This window comes from Amphibalanus amphitrite, unplaced genomic scaffold (assembly GCF_019059575.1).
Source record: "Amphibalanus amphitrite isolate SeventyFive unplaced genomic scaffold, NRLGWU_Aamphi_draft 000331F_arrow, whole genome shotgun sequence".
In the NCBI taxonomy this organism is placed as follows: Eukaryota; Metazoa; Arthropoda; class Thecostraca; order Balanomorpha; family Balanidae; genus Amphibalanus; species Amphibalanus amphitrite.
In genome coordinates, this window is record NW_024881826.1 from 210784 (window position 1) to 230019 (window position 19236).

Genomic DNA, 19236 nt, shown 5'->3' on the forward strand with positions numbered 1-19236 from the left:
GCATGACTTTCGCCCCTTCCAGCAGAGAGTCGGGGAACTTAGCTGTCAGGGCGGTTGTCTGATGTGGGGAAGCCGCATGGTGATTCCTACACAGGGCCGGGAGAAGGTACTGCGCATGCTGCATGCAGGCCATCAGGGGGAGTCACGGACAAAAGCATTCGCGCGGTCCTATGTGTGGTGGCCTCACATGGACGAGGATATTTCCCAGATGGTGAGAAAGTGTCAGCATTGCAATGAGACTCGGAACCAGGTTTCCAATACTCCGTTGCACCCGTGGGAATGGCCCAGGGGCCCTTACGATCGCGTGCACATCGATTACTGTGGTCCGATAGACGGTCACATGTTTTTTATCATTGTAGATGCATATTCAAAATGGGTGGATGTGTACCCAACCAAAGGGTCCACAACAGCAGTGACAATTGAGAAATTAAGAGCATCGTTCGCCACATGGGGCTTACCGCGGGTGCTGTGCTCGGATAATGCCAGTTCATTTGTCTGCCCAGCATTCCAGAGTTTTTGCGTGTCACTGGGAATTGAGCATGTGACGTCACCTCCGTTCTCCCCAAAGAGCAATGGTTTGGCCGAGCGTTATGTGCAGACTTTTAAAAATAGTTATCGCTCGTTACAGGGCCCGGTTGGATACAGGGTGGCACAGTTCCTGTACCAGTACAGGAACACGCCTCATTCGACCACTGGTCGATCACCGGCGGAGTTATTTATCGGCCGACCAGTGCGGACTCACATGGATCTGCTGAGGCCGGATCTGGCTAGTCAGGTAGAGACCCGTCAGAGAGCTCAGAAACAGTACGCGGACAGAGGTGTCAGGTCCATGTCGGTACAAAAAGGAGACGCCGTGTGGGTCACATCGGTAGACAGACTCCAGGGGGTAAATGGTAGGAACTGGCTTCCTGGTATTGTGCTAGAAGTGTGTAGTGTGAAAGTGACTGTCATGTTATCGGATGGTAGAGTGATTTGTCGGCATGTCGATCACGTCAGAAGGCGTGCAACGGAGACTCCTCCGGAGCGTGCCGCGCCACCTGATTATCGAGAGGGGCTGGTGTGTGAGGGTGCTGTACGTCCGGCGGAGCGGCCGGCGTTAGATAGGGGAGAGCGGTCTGGGAACGAGGGTAGAGGTCAGTTGGAGCGGTCCGCGTCGGAGGGTGTGAGGCGTGCTGCGGAGAACCGTATTCTCAGGCCACGGCCGACGGCGAAGCCGGACCGTTTTGCTGCGGTATGGAGAAATACCGGTACCGTGACTTAAGTGTTACGTGTTGGTGTGTTGTGTTTGGAAGAGCGTTTGTGTTCGGGTGGTTTGTGACTGTGGTGGAGGTGTTAGGATGTGAGATGACGTCACCGGTGACGTCATATGATGACCTATGACGTCACCGGTGCGGGACGGACGGGGATTGGTCGCCTGCGGCTGTGCGGTGACCGGCCGAGATGGTCTGGGCCAAATACACCAGTTTGGATCGAGCCAGCGTGTGTGGCGGACGTCACTTCACGTTATAACAACAACAAACACAACCGACAATGGCCACAACACCAACCACGGTCACAGTGGCGTGGCGAACGGGCACCGCCACATTTCCAAAAGCCTGCGTGAGCTTTACCCCCTCTACTTCGATCGAGTCGTCAGTTTGGTCACTTTTCGCTTCGCGGATGGCTTCTCGATCTTGTGCGACGAAGACCGCTTCTTTCCCTTCTCTTCGCGTTTCTTGGAGAGTTTCCTGTCCTGCTGTGACGACGGAGACTTCTTCCCTTTCTCTGCGCGCTTCGCCGCCTCCAGCTCGAGCCTCTGCAGAGAAGACTCTGACGTCAAGACCTCGCCGCTCTTGTTTTGAACTCGGCTGCGGCGTTTCGTCTTGTTGGCCAGGGCCGCCTTCGTCTCACTTGACTGTTCCGGACTGAGAACACTGAGCACAGCATCCTGGAGCGCCTCATCAGGTGACGGGATGTCATCACGTGACGTGCTCCCGGGTCCCACCATCCGGCTGCGAACCTTCTCAGCGTCGACTGGGAACAGACCCGAGCCGCGGAATCCGGCCACGGCGTGGACCGGATCCAGTTCCTTCCACAGCTGGGAGATGAGAGTCGGGAACACCGACTTGTCGACAGCGACGAGTCGTGACTCACGCTGCCACCGCTTCAGGATTTGCGCCCAGGCGACCTTGACCGGCTTGAACACGGCGACGTCGAGAGGCTGGATGGCGTGACTGGTGTGTGGCGGAAGACATACCACCGTGATGTTGTTGTCCTTCGCAAGCGCTGCTGTCCGATACGTCATGTGGGATCCGTGACCGTCATAGACGAGCACTGTGGGCTGACCATCATGCTTCTTGGTGATCTCTGGGACGAAGATGGTCTGGAACCAGCTCTCGAATATGTTGCCCTCCATCCAGCCTGACGGTGTCGTCCCATAGGCCGTTCCTGGCGGTCCGCCACGCATCCACGAGTCAAAGGGCTCACGTTTGGCCTTGTAGACGACGAAGGGTGGGAAGTAGTTTCCAGTGGCGTTCACGCAGAAGAGGACGCTGTATGTCGCCTTACCACAGCTGGCCGTCTTCAGGTAGGCGTCACGGGACTTGCTGGGGACGATGACCCTTGTCGAGCGCGGATCGGTCGAGAGTCCCGTCTCATCGAGGTTGTAGATGTTGTCCGGCTTGTCCTCGAGTCCCAGGTCGACGAGCACCCCGTTGTACATGGAGAAGAAGGCGCCAACCACTTCCTCTGTCAGAGACTTGGCACGAGTGATGGTGAGGATCTCCGGTTTGCGCGACGCGAGGACACCGGCGTGACGAGCCTTGAAACGTGACAGCCAGAAGCGGGTGGGCCTGTTGTCCTTCCACTGCGTCTCTCTGCCGAGGTTGTTCAGGAACTGCTGGACCAGATCGCAGATGTCACTGGTGTCCAGTGGAAATGCTTGGCGGGCGAGGTAAGCGAGGATTTCCACCAGCTTGTCCTCTTCGGTCCTCGTCAGCACCGTCGGTCGCCCAGAGCCAGTGGAGCCGGTGACGTTGATGCCGAAGATGTGACGGCGGAGCGTCTCGTACGGCACGCCGGTGTCCTTGGCTGCCTTGTAGACGGTGAATCCAACCGCGACGAGCTTCTTCGCTCTGCCCAGATCTTCCTCCGTGTATTTCGGCATGACGATTGGTGCCACCTGACAAAAAAGAGGTCATTGTTTAATAATTCGTGCCAGGAATGTGCGCGTTTACACCAGTGCTTTTGAATCAATGACGACGATACTCGGCAGGCAGAGGCCCGCAGCTCAGGTCGGCAGGTCCTTCAGCAGGTCCCGTATGACCAAACATTACCCAATATATCAAGAGTTCTGAGGGCATACTAAATTGCGAACCGCTACAAACCAGAATGATTACCTGATTTTTTTTTTGAAGTTGAAATCAGATTGTAAGCAATACACAACAAATTATCACTGAAGGAGAATCCAAGACTAATGCCATTCAAAACTCACCAGTTTTTGCCGTATGCCAGCAGGACACGCGCACGCGACGACGATCAGTGCAAAAAGGACGCGAAAAGCTCAGCCGACCCTCGGAGTCACCTCTGTCGCCGGAAACGCCTCCTGATTGGTCGAGCCGGTGCTGGTCACGTGACAGGTCACAGTGCCATTTCCGGTGACTCCCGATTGGTGGAGAGGGCACTGGTGGTCGCAGATCACATGACGTCACATCCGGTTGTACGGTATTTCGCCAAAATGGCCAGGAGTAGATAAAGCAATTAATGTCACCGCTTAACTATAAAAAATAAAATAATAATAAAAAATAAAGGAAAATGAAAAAGAAAAAAAGATCGGTGACTGAAGCTCAAGCAAATGAGAATCGACCGAAACGAGTTCCAACGCTTACCGTATCGCGCTTACAAATACGCTGCAGCGTCAGTCATTGTGGCCATCGAAGATGGCCGGTAGATCGTAATCATAACCAAAATAATCCCGGAAATGTCTTTGGGGGCGATATTTAGCAGGCGGTGGAGTAGCCATGCTCAAATTCACACTTTTCATACTATACTCATTTTTTGCAACACTTTGTGGAACTATACTCATTTTATAGAAATTTACAAATGCTAAAATTTTTGCATTACGCTTTCGAATTTTCGATTATTTTTTACGGCTGCCAGCAAGCTCAGTGCATGAGACAAACAGCTGAAAAGGTAAAATTATTTCAGCAGTGCACATATTTTCACCAGGCTTCACTTTTTAGCATGTACTTTTTCTGACATTTTTGAAAAAAAAAACATTCAATCATTTTTCAGACCAAAGTCGCTTGACATTTGGCGATGGACGTATTTGCAACTGTTGCAGTAGACCTTCGGACGCACTGTGTATTTTTTTCTTATTTTTGTTCAAAATAACTTTGGCGTAATGCACATTTTCCAAAATTATACTCATTTTTGCGTATACTCATTTTAGGCTCACTACCCTAGAGTAGGAGCAGCTTCGGAGGCTGCAGGATTCTGCACCCTTTTAGCCTGTCTTTTCTCAAAATTAGCTTTTCGTTGAGCCCAGGTGAGATCCCGGGAGATGTACACTGTATCATACTGGGTCCCTTTCAGAGTTCTGGCACTGTCAAGGACATGCTTTCTCAGCTCGTCAGATGTAATCTTTGCTCTGAACATGCCAGTGTGGTCCTTGATTGAGGAGACTTCCGTAAGGGTAATCTCCCGACCAAACTTGGAGGACAGTTCTTTGAACAAACCGATGAGTTCTGCTGTTGACTTGGATGACTGGCTCTTAATGATGATTGACTGTTTGCGTTTTTCTCTTTCCCTCATCTCTCTCACCTCTTCTGCAATGACATCACGGAGAGCAGGCTGCTCTGATGGTTTGGGGACGACAGGCTGAGGTGCAAAGCCAGGCTCAGGACTTGGTTGGCATTCTGCACAGAAGGGGACTTCATGGCTTGTGTGAGGTGTTTGAACTGCAAATTACGGCGCGGAAGTGCGCCAGCTCGGAAAGTCGCCGGCCGTGACCGGCCTTCTGATACAAACTCTTAACTCGGTACCTACTTCCAGGCCGCCGGCTCCAGGGACCGGCCCAGTGCCGTCGCCAGGCTCATCAGTGGAATAGCGCGCTAGGATGGATGTTATGAATGTAAAGTCAACGCCTCCGCGCGGGCCTGCGTTAGACCATCGATAATGTCCTGTTCGCTCCTCGTGCATATCTGTGTTTGTTTGGGTGCGTGTGAAGTGCAGATTGTGTGGGTGGGTGTATCACAGATAGCGTCTGATTGTCGCCGGTGTAGCAAGGATTGGCCTTCCGAATTATCCCGGCTGATTGTCGTTGCAATAAACGTCGAATGCTGGTGTCACACGCCGCGCGCTCTTTTGTCCCCTTCCATCGACCCTGCGGCGCCACCACCCACTCCGCCGTTGGAGGACATCAGCTCCTGAATAGGGAGGGGGAGTTACAGACATCAGCAGCACCAGCTTCTCACTCTTTCGTTCTAATACTTGTTCTAATACTCCCAACACCCGTTGTTGTCCAGGAGTTTAGTTGGAATGGGGGGGGGTGTTCACTGTTCAGCAGCCCTCCCCCTAGCAGGCGTGGGAATCGTGTGGAGCCCCAGTGTAGAGTGGGATAGCCTTCTCCGCTGGATTATGATCAGGCTTTGCGTCGAATAACACTGATCCATTGAAAATGTTCCGATTTACTTGCCCAAGCACATTTTTATTCAGAAAGAAAACATACATATTGATTGCTGATGGATAAAAGATTATGGCAGCAGGTAACATCCAGGCGGTGTGCCATCTCCTGTAGGGCCAGCAGTGTGGTGCGTCCCGAATGGGGTCGCCAAAGACGCAGCTCGCCGCCCAGACAGCCGGAGACCAGCACACCGGCCGAACCGCCGAACGACAGGCTCGAAACTGACTCCTCGTAGCCATGCAGCGTGCTGCCGGCGAGAGGTCACGGGAAGGTCAGCTTATAATGTACACACAGACAAGACAAAGCACACAGAGCAGAGCTAACAGAGCAGAGCAGTGTACAGCAGAGCTGACAGAGCAGAGCAAGGCGGGGCAGAGCAGAGCTGACTTATAGAGCTGACAGGAGCTGACAGGAGGGCAGGGCAGAGGCGACTCCAGGTACCGTTAAAGGGACACTCCCACCTTAACATTAGTTTTGAGTTGAGATAGCCAAATTGGTGGCCATGGTCTGCAAATACCGGTTTGGGCACTCACAACATCGAAAAATGCTTTAATTCGAAGATATGGAATTTCAAACTTGCAGTTTTCGGATTGTAAGGGGCTAATGCATTGGAATGCCCCCTTAGAATTTGTGACGTCAGCGGAGATCTAACGATTTTTAAATCTTAGACTAAAACCATCGTTAACACGTGGTGGTATACGCTGCTTTGCGCGCAACGTCTGCCGCACTTTAAGGCTGCCAAATTATTGCTTCTAAATAAAGTCGCTAGTAACAGGGGAGATCCCAAAAGGTAAACAAAAGTAAAAGCCTAATATCTTGAAAACCAATGAATATTTTTCGGTGAAATTTGGTAGATATTCGTTTTCGCTCTTTCTGAACCAAGGGACATCACTTTCATGCCAATTCATTAACTTTTTTGAAGGTGGGAGGGTCCCTTTAACAGTGCACTGTGGGGTTTTTATCGATCCTAGCACGAATTTATTTATATCGCATCCTCCGCTACCTTAACTAATTTTATTTCACCTTCAAATGGTTAGGCTTAGGGTGTATGATCCCTGACAACATGGTTGGCTCTCCTGCTTGACCCCATCCCTCCCCACCCCCTCCCACGGACTTAGCACTGAAGCGTTTTCGGCTAGCAATGCATCGTGGGCGTGGAAGCGTTAAAAAAGTAGAACGAAACTACAATCGTTTTAGAAGTAGATATTTGTTCATGTCTACCCCAATCACCAAAAGGCATTTCGGGCTTCACCTTTGCACTTTGTTAGTCCTTGCACTCAGGGTCGGATCCAGAAAATCTCCAAGGGAGGGGCCATTGGAAACCAGGAGGCCCCCATAATCCCACCTGTTGGAGGCCCCATCTTCCCACTTGTTGGGCCCCCCCCCAAAAAAAAACTGCGTCTATTGAGCTTATCTAGCTGTTCAGGCAACATCTCAACATGAATAAACGAATTATGAAATAAATGAACGAATAAAGTACCGTTACCAGTAAACGAGCAGTTTTTTTTAATGCAATACCGTCGACAGTCAGATGGGTACACCACATCCACGGTAAGTAGCACAAAGACTGAGGCTGTAGGTGCTTGCTTACTGTTTGCTTTTGGAATTCGTATTTCGTATTTCGTATTTAGAATCACGACATTAATCAAACTAGGGGAAAGTGGGGTAAGACGGGCACCTTAACTTTGGAGCCATTTTTCGGCCGGTTAGAAACATCATAGAAACGGGAAACTGGGTGAAAACCTTTTTCAGACATTTTACTTTCATTTGCCAGAAGATGAGACTTAGACCTGATTCAACAAATAAACTGCAGCTATTTTTGCAAAACCTTGCAAAAACCCGTCTTACCCCACCCCATGGGGTAAGACGGTCACATGGGTAGGGCAAGACGGCCAGCTTCTTTCACCGATCAGCGCAGCTCGCAACAAATGCCCGAGATTAGCCGCATTTATACAGTCGCTCGTTGGTCTCAAGTGCTTCGGAAATGGCAGTATACGAGATTCGTGCAGAAGGCGTATGCTCCTATATAGGCCCTAGTTCAGAAGCCATGTAGAACCGTTTTTCACATTCATTATTCGAGAATAAACTGTGCCGAAGGAATATTGCTAACATGTCTGTGAGTATCGGAATCGAACATATTCTTATTAGAAATGCTTCTTTTTTCCTACAGCAACAAAAATATTTTCACCATTACAGACCCATTGGGTTCATAGTTGCCCGTCTTACCCCAAACTCAATGTCAGAAGTTCAGCACGATTTTTCGCTGTGGACAATTTGATGCAGACAAAGCAAATCCGCCGTAAATGAACACTGTTGGCATATGAGTGTACCACAAGTGATTGCGAGTTTTTAACTCTATAGTGCTGTACACAAAAGCTTGCACAATACATTATGGATGTTTTCAATGAAATGAGTGTTTTAAAGAAATCAAAATAAAAGATTATCGACTGAACACAAATTCACCAGACTTGAATGGTGGTGTGTAGTGGGAAAGGCAATTCTGGTCCTAACTTTTCTTGCTCGTAGCGCTATTGGTTTGGTCTGCAGAAGGGGTGCCCGTCTTACCTACCCTGACCGTCTTACCCCACTTTCCCCTACTAATATATCATTTGTTATGAATACTGTTACACTACGTTTAGCACCTAACTCAGGTGGTATTTCGATTGTCAGTTTTAATTAAGTTCGTTCTACAATGAATGTTTTTTATTCTCCATCTGTCCAGGCTCATTGCCAGGCCAATCGACTTGGCTGAAAGAACAGTAGCTCTCATATTAGTTCACATATGTATTGTACAGACATTAATTACTGCAGCTGGGCTCTTGCCTGCTGATGACTAGCAAGAAATAGACAACAAATGAATTATTTCGAATCTCACAGGACAATCACCTATGCATGGCCTATCACCCCTCATACACCTATCCTCGTTTCACGACAACCGTCCTCAAAGCCGAAGTGCTTTGGCAGGCGAATTGGCAGGCACACAGCACGCAAGGTGTGAGTAATCATGAGCGGACTCATCGCTGAGGGTTATCAGCTGCTAAGTAACTAAGGGTAGCATGGCACCACGCCAAACATCTCTGAAAAACGACAAATCCACGATATAAAAATACATACACCGTATGGTGCCTATCAAAAGTTTCTCCTGAGTTCCTATAGGCTAAGAACATATGTCCTGCGAGTGCGGTATCGTATCGGCGACCGGAGTTCGCCGTTCGGTGCTAACTCACTTCATAACGCTCACAAACGATCAACTGCGACTGAGATGGCTGACACGACTGATACTACATTGTAAGGCGAAGTCGCTTGGCCGAAGAAGTCGCAAACTGCGTCACAATGTCTGAGACGGCCGGTACAAGGTCCGGGTGCACCCGCATCAGTGCCAGTCCCGTCAGTCGCTCCTCCGTCATCGTGCTTCTCAGCCACGTTTTCAAGGAGCGAAGCGTGGAGAAGGACCTCTCCGCCTCTGCGGAGGTCACAGGCAGCGTGACCAGGATTGTGATCATCTTGGAGATGATTGGGAACGGATCTGTGGAGCCAAGAGCACTCAGCAGAGTGGTGGGCTTCTCGCCCGTTTCCTGACGCCACATGTGCTGCCACGTCCTCACCTCGCTCTCCGCCTCTGCTACTGAGCAATCCAACAGGTCCTGGTAGGTCTGGACGAACTCAGCCACCCAATACGCGTCACCCTCCTCTGAACTAGGGACCAGACGAATGGCCGAGGCCGCTTTCTGTACGTGCTTTGAGAATCGTCTTTCCAACTGTTCCACGATTTCGTCCAGGAGTGGTATGTATGATGCAACACGGTAAAACTCCTCGGGAGTTTGTAGCGGCGCGCCCTGTGGACGTTTTTTGTGCGTGCTCACCCTTACTTCGATAGCATGTCGCGTCATAACTGACGTAGCCCTATCGAATACTTCTCGGAAGGCTCCGTCCACGTTTGCGCGCTTCTGCAGCTCTGAGCGAGCCACTTCGATCAGGTGGGTAGCCTGTGCCAGATCCTGACCTCTGCCCTGCATCTTAACTGAAAGAGGCCGCATGACCGACATGACATCAGCGGTAGCGAACAGAGTCACAACAAACTCCACGCTCGTGACAGCAGTCAACAGTGCTGCCGACCCACGTCGAGTTTCCGGGTCGTCCCAGTCTGACATGGCAGCAAGGGCCTCGACTACGGCATCGTACAGCTCGATGAACGACATCAGAGCATCATGTCGCTCGACCCATCGTGTTTCACACAGCTTTACCAGTCTAGATCTGTTGCCTTTTGTTTCACAAAATTTCGCGGCAGCTTTCAGAGCGAATGACCGTTTTGGAGTGTCGAAGAAGTTTGCGACTTCTTTTACAGTGCCATACATGTTCCTAACTGTTCCCACCCTGCTGGCGGAGACCACGGCTAGATTTAGACTGTGGGAGGCACAGTGGGTATAGGCGGCCAGAGGGTGTTTTTCCTGCACCACAGCAGAAGCGCCTATGGTTTGTGACGACATACTCGCGGCGCCGTCATAGCCCTGACCCACACACCTGTCCATGCTGAGCCCCACTTCCTCACAAGTTTTGAGAATCAAGTTTCCCACAACATGCCCGGACAACTTCGGCTCCGTCAGCGCAGACCGAAAATCTACGGCACCCTGTAGCTGTTTTTCCAAGTTTTCTCCGTGTGCAGCCTCTAGCGCGTCAACAAAGGCCACGAAATCCTCCCTTACCCTGCCCTCGTGGACGTAGCGCACACACAGACACATTTGCTCTTTTGAAGACACATCCCTCGTTTCATCTACCATGATAGCAAAAGCGGCACTGGCGTTGGCACGTTTTACGATTTCCTGTTGTATCATGCTGCCGATGGTGGACACTAGGTTGTTTTGAACAGTTTTACTCATGTAAGTGGCGTTACCGGGAGATGATTTCAGAAAGTCTCGAAGACTCTCATCTCCAGCCTCGGCTCTGAATCGAATCAAGCCTCGGAACACACCATCCCTGACATCATCATCTCCTGGGTCTATGCGGCCGTCATCCCTGTGACCTCGCAGAGGAAGGCCGTTTCGTCCACAGAATATGACAGTTTTTGCTACGGATGATACAGCGGCCCTGTTCTTCTGCACTTCTACAAACCTCTGCGAGTTTACCTGGTTGTCAACTGATCGGCTTGGCTCCTCGACAGAGCGAACAAACAGCTGAGACGCTTCTACACACCCCTGGTGGTAGCCTAGCCGCTGGTGCCGCGTCAGCACACCGTCCGTCTCTCCCTTTAGTTTGGCAAATGCCGTCAGCGGAGCCGCAAGCAGCACACCAGGTTTCTGACCACATTTGCTACTACCCACAGATTCGGAACGATGGAAGAGTACACAATACCGGCAGTAGAACCCCCCTGCTTTTTTAGAATACGCCAGCCAGGGGAACTCGTCTATATGTTTCTCGGTTAGGTGCCTTTTTATCTCTTTCCCCTGTTTGGTATGGACCGAAAAGGGCGGCTTCCAGCCAGCCGGCGGCCTCCACTTGGTTTTACAGATGTACACACGATCCTCGTTTGTGCATGACTCGGAGTCGGCATAGTTGAGGATGTCATAAGATGGTGTCAGCAAGGGACGACTGGATGGCTCTGCAGTGTCACCACCAGCAGCACAGGCTGGCATAGGACTGACTTGGACAGGAAGAGTAGCTGTGCCGGTCGCATCGTCGCTGAAGGGTGGTGACAGGTCTGGGCCGGAGGACGCGCCGCCAGCAGGGTCTGGGCCGGAGGACGCGCCGTCAGCAGGGTCGGCGTCGGATGACGCACCGCCAGCAGGCTCTGGACCGGAGGACGCACCGCCAGCAGGATCGGCATCGGAGGACGCACCGCCAGCAGGGTCTGGGCCGGAGGACGCACCGCCAGCAGGCTCTGGACCGGAGGACTGGGCGGAGGAAGCGCGGCCAACAGGGTCGGCGTCGGAGGACTGGACAGTCGTTCTGAGGATACAGGAACGACTTGGTCACAAGGACGCATTTAGCGGATATTGTAGAGACTCGGAGACATATGACGATTGGGGAGTGAGAAGGGATATTTGACACGAGCCATATTGTGCGAGCAAGTCAGCCAAAGCTCCATTTGACATCTGAGACGTAGACCTACCTGGCAGTGAACTCTGGGGCGAATGACCGGATAGAGGACGCGCCGCCAGCAGGGTCTGGGCCGGAGGACGCGTCGCCAGCAGGGTCTGGCCCGGAGGACGCGCCGCCAGCAGGGTCGGCGTCGGAGGACGCGCCGCCAGCAGGGTCTGGGCCGGAGGACGCACCGCCAGCAGGCTCTGGACCGGAGGACTGGACGGAGGACGTACCGCCAGCAGGGTCGGCGTCGGAGGACTGGACAGTCGTTCTGAAGATACAGGGACGACTTGGTTACAAGGACGAATTTAGCGGGATATTGTAAAGACTCAGAGACATATGACCATTGGGGAGTGAGTCTGAGAAGGGATATTTGACACGAGCCATATTGTGCGAGCAAGTCAGCCAAAGTTCCATTTGACATCTGAGACGTAGACCTACCTGGCAGTGAAGAACTCTGGGGCGGATGACCGGATAGAGGACGCGCCGCCAGCAGGGTCTGGGCCGGAGGACGCACCGCCAGCAGGGTCTGGGTCGCAGGACGCGCCGCCAGCAGGGTCTGGGCCGGAGGACGCACCGCCAGCAGGCTCTGGACCGGAGGACTGGACGGAGGCAGCGCGGCCAGCAGGGTCGGCGTCGGAGGACTGGACAGTCGTTCTGAGGATACAGGAACGACTTGGTCACAAGGACGCATTTAGCGGATATTGTAGAGACTCGGAGACATATGACGATTGGGGAGTGAGAAGGGATATTTGACACGAGCCATATTGTGCGAGCAAGTCAGCCAAAGCTCCATTTGACATCTGAGACGTAGACCTACCTGGCAGTGAACTCTGGGGCGAATGACCGGATAGAGGACGCGCCGCCAGCAGGGTCTGGGCCGGAGGACGCGTCGCCAGCAGGGTCTGGCCCGGAGGACGCGCCGCCAGCAGGGTCGGCGTCGGAGGACGCGCCGCCAGCAGGGTCTGGGCCGGAGGACGCACCGCCAGCAGGCCCTGGACCGGAGGACTGGACGGAGGACGTACCGCCAGCAGGGTCGGCGTCGGAGGACTGGACAGTCGTTCTGAAGATACAGGGACGACTTGGTTACAAGGACGAATTTAGCGGGATATTGTAAAGACTCAGTGACATATGACGATTGGGGAGTGAGTCTGAGAAGGGATATTTGACACGAGCCATATTGTGCGAGCAAGTCAGCCAAAGCTCCATTTGACATCTGAGACGTAGACCTACCTGGCAGTGAAGAACTCTGGGGCGAATGACCGGATAGAGGACGCACCGCCAGCAGGGTCTGAACCGGAGGACGCGCCGCCAGCAGGGTCTGGGCCGGAGGACGCGCCGCCAGCAGGGTCGGCGTCGGAGGACGCGCCGCCAGCAGGGTCTGGGCCGGAGGACGCACCGCCAGCAGGCTCTTGACCGGAGGACTGGACGGAGGACGTACCGCCAGCAGGGTCGGCGTCGGAGGACTGGACAGTCGTTCTGAAGATACAGGGACGACTTGGTTACAAGGACGAATTTAGCGGGATATTGTAAAGACTTAGAGACATATGACCATTGGGGAGTGAGTCTGAGAAGGGATATTTGACACGAGCCATATTGTGCGAGCAAGTCAGCCAAAGCTCCATTTGACATCTGAGACGTAGACCTACCTGGCAGTGAACTCTGGGGCGAATGACCGGATAGAGGACGCGCCGCCAGCAGCAGAGGTGCAAAAACCTGCCAACTCGCCAACCAGAGTATGTGCCAGAGATAGCACTTTTAGCCCATGAAACGTGACAGGTTACGGTCAAGTAGACACCAATGAGAGTGTCAGTTTCTATATTCCATCTAAATGCGAATAGTAAGATAGCTAGCTACTACCTACGGGGCTCCACTTTTACTCATTTGTCATTTTGCAGTAAGTTTACTTTTTGCAGTAAATTAGCTGTGGATTATAATCGTAACGGCTGCGTCATAACTGTACGCATTTACGGGGGGCTGCAAAAAGCCGGCGGATTCTGTCACGCGGCGGCTGTCTCCATTGTAAATCCCCATTGCCTGGCCGTGGAGTTGGCGAGAGGCCGGCGGATTGTCACGCCGGCTGTGACAGTTTGTGACAGTGTGTTTTGAGTGTCTTAGCCGGGCTAGGGAGGTGAGGTGAGGCAGTATGGGATCCAACAGCATTACTACGGCTGCGCGGGCAAGATGTGCGGGCTGTTTGTGTGACCCCAGCACAAGATGTATGCTGTGGATAGTATTATTTATAGTTCAATCAGTCTTGAAGCATGTGGATGTAAGATGAAGACGAGCAATAGCCAAAAACAGAGCCTTGAGGTGAGATTCAGCTAAAACTGTCAGCATACAAAAACTCAGTCAGAAAATTTGGCATAAGTTGAAGTGTAGGTATATTGATATGGGAATCCAATTTTGGCTGTCTACCCTGCTGTCCAAATTGAAATAGATGAGTATTCAATTAGGATGCATTCACATTTTTATTTGAATCATTTCAATGAAATATTTTAAATTAAGGCTGGCATCACCATTTTTGTATGCAAAACCTTGGGAGGAAAATTAATAAAATGTTGGGCAGCTCAAATGCTGCCCCTCCATTGACCTTCAGGTTCAGGTTATGTTTGCATAATAACCTGCTTTTGTTTGTGCCGCAGCCTACACGTTTTACATAATCCAAGTTTTTCTAATGATTTTCAGTACCTATCCAAAATGTACTTACCTTCTTTCAACTAGGCCATAGCTTTGACCATACCTGGCTTCTAGTTAGAAACTTGACAATGTTTTTGGTTTGCAGCATATAGGCACTTACCCATTTTCATGCTTTCTATTGTGTAGGGTGCCGTTGTGTACCAGGCTGTGTGTCATTTCTGCCTCTAAACCAACTTAATTTTATTTATCTCAAGTGAATTATCATAATAGTTAGTCTTATAAAAGTACTAACTATAGTTAATGCACACCTGCTTACTGCATTTGCATAATCAGAGTCCGAAGGCAGGTGTTTTAAGGGTTTCAATATTTGAATATTGTTGAGAAAAGAACAGTAGAAATAAATGTCAGGTCTCAAGGTGCTCAATAAGAAGAGTGCCTAATCATTGGAACCTGTCCTAAAATATGTTAAAATTCAAGAAATGATAAAAATTTCAGAGATCAGGGAAAAGTAACATCCAGTCATCTCAACGTAAACTCCGTCAGCTGACATCACCTGGTGGATGGAAGCTGCGTGACAGATTCCGTGTGCCACTGGCAAAGTATGTGACAGCTGAAGAGGTTTTTGCACCTCTGGCCAGCAGGGTCTTGGCCGGAGGACGCGCCTCCTGCAGGATCTGGGCCGGAGGACGCACCGCCAGCAGGGTCGGCGACGGAGGACGCACCACTAGCAGGGTTGGCGTCGGAGGACTGTACGGAGGACTCGCCGCCAGCAGGGTCTGGACCGGAGGACTGGACGGAGGACTCGCCGCCAGCAGGGTCAGCGTCGGAGGACGCACCGCCAGCAGGCTCTGGACCGGAGGACTCGCCGCCAGCAGGGTCGGCGTCGAAGGACCGGACAGTCGTTCTGAGGATACAGGGACGACTTAATCACAAGGACGCATTTAGCGGAATATTGTACAGACTCAGAGACATATGACGATTGGGGAGTGAGAAGTGATGTTTGACACGAGCCATATTGTGCGAGCACTATTTGATATTTAAGGAAGGACATATAATGACTCGGAACCAATAGGAAGGGACCTGACTTCGTTATTCTCTACATAGGTTTGCTTCGTTACACACCGGTCACTTCTTGCCAGCATAGGTATGCACATGGGCGTAGGAACGGCTGGAACATTGTGGGTGCATGGGTGCAGAAATCCAGCCATGGTCGGTGAAGCGGGGGGGGGGGGGTAGGGAGCGATACCCGAGCGAAGGATCGTTCGTTACGAGCTTTGAGGGTGTACCATGTCGAAAAAAGGTACCGACCGATAAGTGCATTTGCGAAGCATTGACCCTCGCATGTGTAGGGGGTCGTTTTTTGTAGGGGGTGTAGTTTTACACCTACTCTGAAAATTTCATGACCCTGACCTAAAAGACCTTTGACCTGTGACCTGATTCTCGAGACCATGTTCGGCCGGAATCGCGATTTGGCGTATGTCAGCTCACATTATCTGCGCGTTTCCAGTCTTTTTGTGATTGTAGACGTCCAAACGTGTGAAATGATGTTCTTCCCATGCATCACGGTGGGTGTGAAGGTCACCTGAAGGTCAGGTCAGGTCATTGATCTTTGATGACCTCGGTTCACTTTTTCGAGTTTTACATGTTACTACGGTAGTTTATCGGGCTGATTTAGAATTTAGCATCCATTTGAACGTTTACGAAGTAGTTTTAGTGCCTTCGTAACATGCTACGACGCCGTCAGTGGTAGTTGACACTTACTATGGATAGCCGGTAGGACGCCTAATGGTTGACCTGACCTGACCTGACCCGATCTAGCCTAAACGCATGAAGAAATCATCTGTGATCAAAACTAACATTGTAGTTGCCCTCTAGCTATAGCAGCAGTCTAGCGCCGGCAGTCACGCTATAGCAGCGGTTTAGCGTTCGATCGTCGCGACATCTATATTAGTTAAGCGCCGATAGTCACGCTATAGCAGCAGTTTGGCGTTCGATCGTCGCGACATCTATATTGACCGAGTGTGATTACGCGTGGGTATTTACAAGTACTCGAATGTGGCAGGTACCTACTTTAAATACTCGAATACCATTCTGATGAATATTTCCACGGTTTTCTTTGAATGCTATGAACAATATTTTGTACAACGTTTTCCGAAACAAATAATTCTGCGTTTTGTGTTTCACGTTTTCGAATCTAAGAACCTAAAACATTGTGACGTGTCAGCATTTTCGGTATGATAGTGGTGGGCACTGTCGTGTTCCTGCCACGCCCGTTTTGTGCGGCCGACATTCTTGTTCAGGATTGTTTCTGAGGATGGTTTGATTTCCCTGGCGCTAATGAGTGAGTTTAGGAAGTGAAATCTTGCATAACTCTATGTGGATTGAATCAGATAAATGCCCGTTGTTGATGGTGATATGAAACTAGCAGATTTACCGTGATCTCTGTCTGATATCAGCACTTGAACTCTGCGCTGGATTTGTATTTGTTTGCCGCATTTCATGTATGTAGAGCTAAAGGTCCGCGATAAGGCCTAGAAACTAGAAAGTATTTTGAGAATGTTATTTTGTTTAAGGCTGTGAATGTTTACTTTAATGAAAAACAATATCAAATTCTTATCTGTATTCAATGTAAACGCGTTTCGATTATTTCTTTATCAATACATTGATACAATACAGATAATGAAAACACACGATTCAATGTGGGTGAACGCGAGCGATGAGATTGATATTTCAAACATTATGACCTATTCACGTGGCAAAACTTTCTGTTCCCTCCATAAAATTCCCTCCATAGAAAGTTTTGCCACGTGAATAGGTCATAATGTTTGAAATATCAATCTCATCGCTCGCGTTCACCCACATTGAATCGTGTGTTTTCATTATCTGTATTGTATCAATGTATTGATAAAGAAATAATCGAAACGCGTTTACATTGAATACAGATAAGAATTTGATATTGTTTTTCATTAAAGTAAACATTTGTCAAAATGAACAATATACAAAGGCTGTGAATATCCAAGCCAAAGGTGTTTCAGGTTTGTCCGTGTTTGAGTACCAAACTGATAACTTTGTTTCTGCAGGAATAATATGAAGAGACTGTTTCGACCGTGTGTCAGAGGGAATCAGCCCCCCAGTTAGTCCGGCATGAGGTGCACACAGTCAGTAAGTTTAACCGATTGAACTGGTCGTTTTCAGTCTTATGATAGTATGTGCCTAGTATGTGCTACTTGCAGTCGAAATGTGTCAAGGACGAACGAGTATGGGTCATGTCAAGGTCTAATCGTCAGATCGAGTGTGGCTCAGTTGTTGTGTTAGGGAAGAGCTCACTGCTGCTATATGTGACGATTGTTCTGACGTGTTGCAGAAACGGATCTATAGACAAGATGAATACAAGGTCCTGTGTTTGACTACACCTGTTTTGGGACGGAGACATGCCGGAACTAACAAACATCAGATATTCGTGATCAGCACCCCGAAAAACCCGATAACAGCTTCACTTTACGCAGTTCTAGCAGGTCCCGATTTTCCCGACTTTTGGAATATTGACCTGACCTGGAAGGTCAACCAATGACCTAAGACCTTAAAATTGGGTATCATCGGCTTCTTCTCGTCACTGGCAACACCCTCGTTTTTTTCCGCGAAGCTCTAGCCCGATCAGGGGCCGAACGGCAGGGGGTCTGACCGACCTCCCCCCCCCCTCCCCCTACACATTAGAAGCTGGAAGACGCCGCACACATGCGAGGGTTAATATTGTCATTTTGTCAATATTGACTACCGCAAAAAGTAAAAGCGCCCAACTTAGCCATTTTCGAAGATATCGGGCTAAAAATTTTGACAGTGGGTCTACAGTAGACCATCACAGTAGAAAATGCTTCGAAAGATGGATAGTAGGCAACATATCCTGAATTTGCCGTGCTGCATGGGAACTTTGGGAAGTAGTGTTGATGAGAAAAGGGGTTTTTGGTTCAGATTATTGTGGGTGCAGAATACATTGTCTGCACCCACTGGAGAAATATTGTGGGTGCAGCTGCACCCTTGCACCCATGGTTCCTACGCTTATATGCAGCAGATAGTCTCCCCTACACAGCAGAAACCTTAATTGAATTCAGGAAGAAGACAACTAGGTATTGCAACGATGACAGTTACCAAGTCAGTCAAAGTTAAATTTCGCATCTGAGACGTAGACCTACTTGGCAGTGAAGAAGTCGGAGACCTTCGGAATCTTTGATAGAAAAGCCGATTTCTCTTTCTGCCGCTTTCTCTTCTGAGCACCAGAAAGATGTACACGAGGCATACCTACCGTCTAATGTGTAGCTACAAGGGAATAAGAGGGCTTTCTGAAAAAAAAAAATATTGTCAGGTCAGAATGTACTTAACTATTCTTAAAGGGACCCTCCCACTTTCGAAAATGTTGTTAAACCATTTGAATTGTGCCCGACTTTATAGATTGGATAACCAGGAACACGGTTCTTGGCCCAGCGGCCTACATTTCAAACTGTAGATAGAGTTTTCATGGTTCAGAGGAAGTTGAAATTTCTCCTATTGACTTAAAATTGGTCGTGAGATTGACCTGACCTCAGGTAGGTCAAAGAGATAATAAGTTCGAGATACATGTTTTGTAGATAGGTACTATCATCCTCACTAACTCCTGAAAGTTTCATATCGATCGCTCAACAGTTGTAGCTTTGGTGCAAGTTCAAACTTATTGTGAGGTTGGGTCACTCAAACGTCTTACCTGGTGACCTGACCTTAGGTCACATAGAGTCAAAATTTTCACACGCTGTGCGCAAAAGCTTGGAGAACAAGTAGGTATACAAAATTTGGTGACGCTGCACGCCGCCGTTTTCCCGCTATCT

At 50.0% G+C, this 19236-nt stretch overlaps 2 protein-coding genes and 1 long non-coding RNA gene across 3 annotated transcripts; 1 reads left to right on the forward strand and 2 right to left on the reverse strand.

Annotated features, from left to right (window-relative positions):
- Window positions 1-1615: 1615 nt before the first annotated feature.
- On the reverse strand, window positions 1616-3145 carry LOC122388678 (MFS-type transporter clz9-like). The gene has a single exon (XM_043379969.1). The coding sequence runs from the start codon at window positions 3143-3145 to the stop codon at window positions 1616-1618; it is 1530 nt and encodes a 509-aa protein (XP_043235904.1).
- Window positions 3146-11234: 8089 nt separating this feature from the next.
- On the reverse strand, window positions 11235-13624 carry LOC122388679 (MAGE-like protein 2). Its single transcript, XM_043379971.1, has 6 exons — window positions 13621-13624; window positions 12974-13219; window positions 12561-12803; window positions 12182-12397; window positions 11769-12011; window positions 11235-11605 (listed from the first exon to the last, which is right to left on the reverse strand). Exons 1-6 carry the CDS (start codon window positions 13622-13624, stop codon window positions 11235-11237), a joined length of 1323 nt encoding a protein of 440 aa, XP_043235906.1.
- LOC122388689 lies at window positions 13622-17788 on the forward strand. Its single transcript, XR_006257851.1, has 2 exons — window positions 13622-14053; window positions 15022-17788. It is a non-coding gene; the product is annotated as an uncharacterized LOC122388689 (long non-coding RNA).
- The last annotated feature ends 1448 nt before the right edge of the window (window positions 17789-19236 follow it).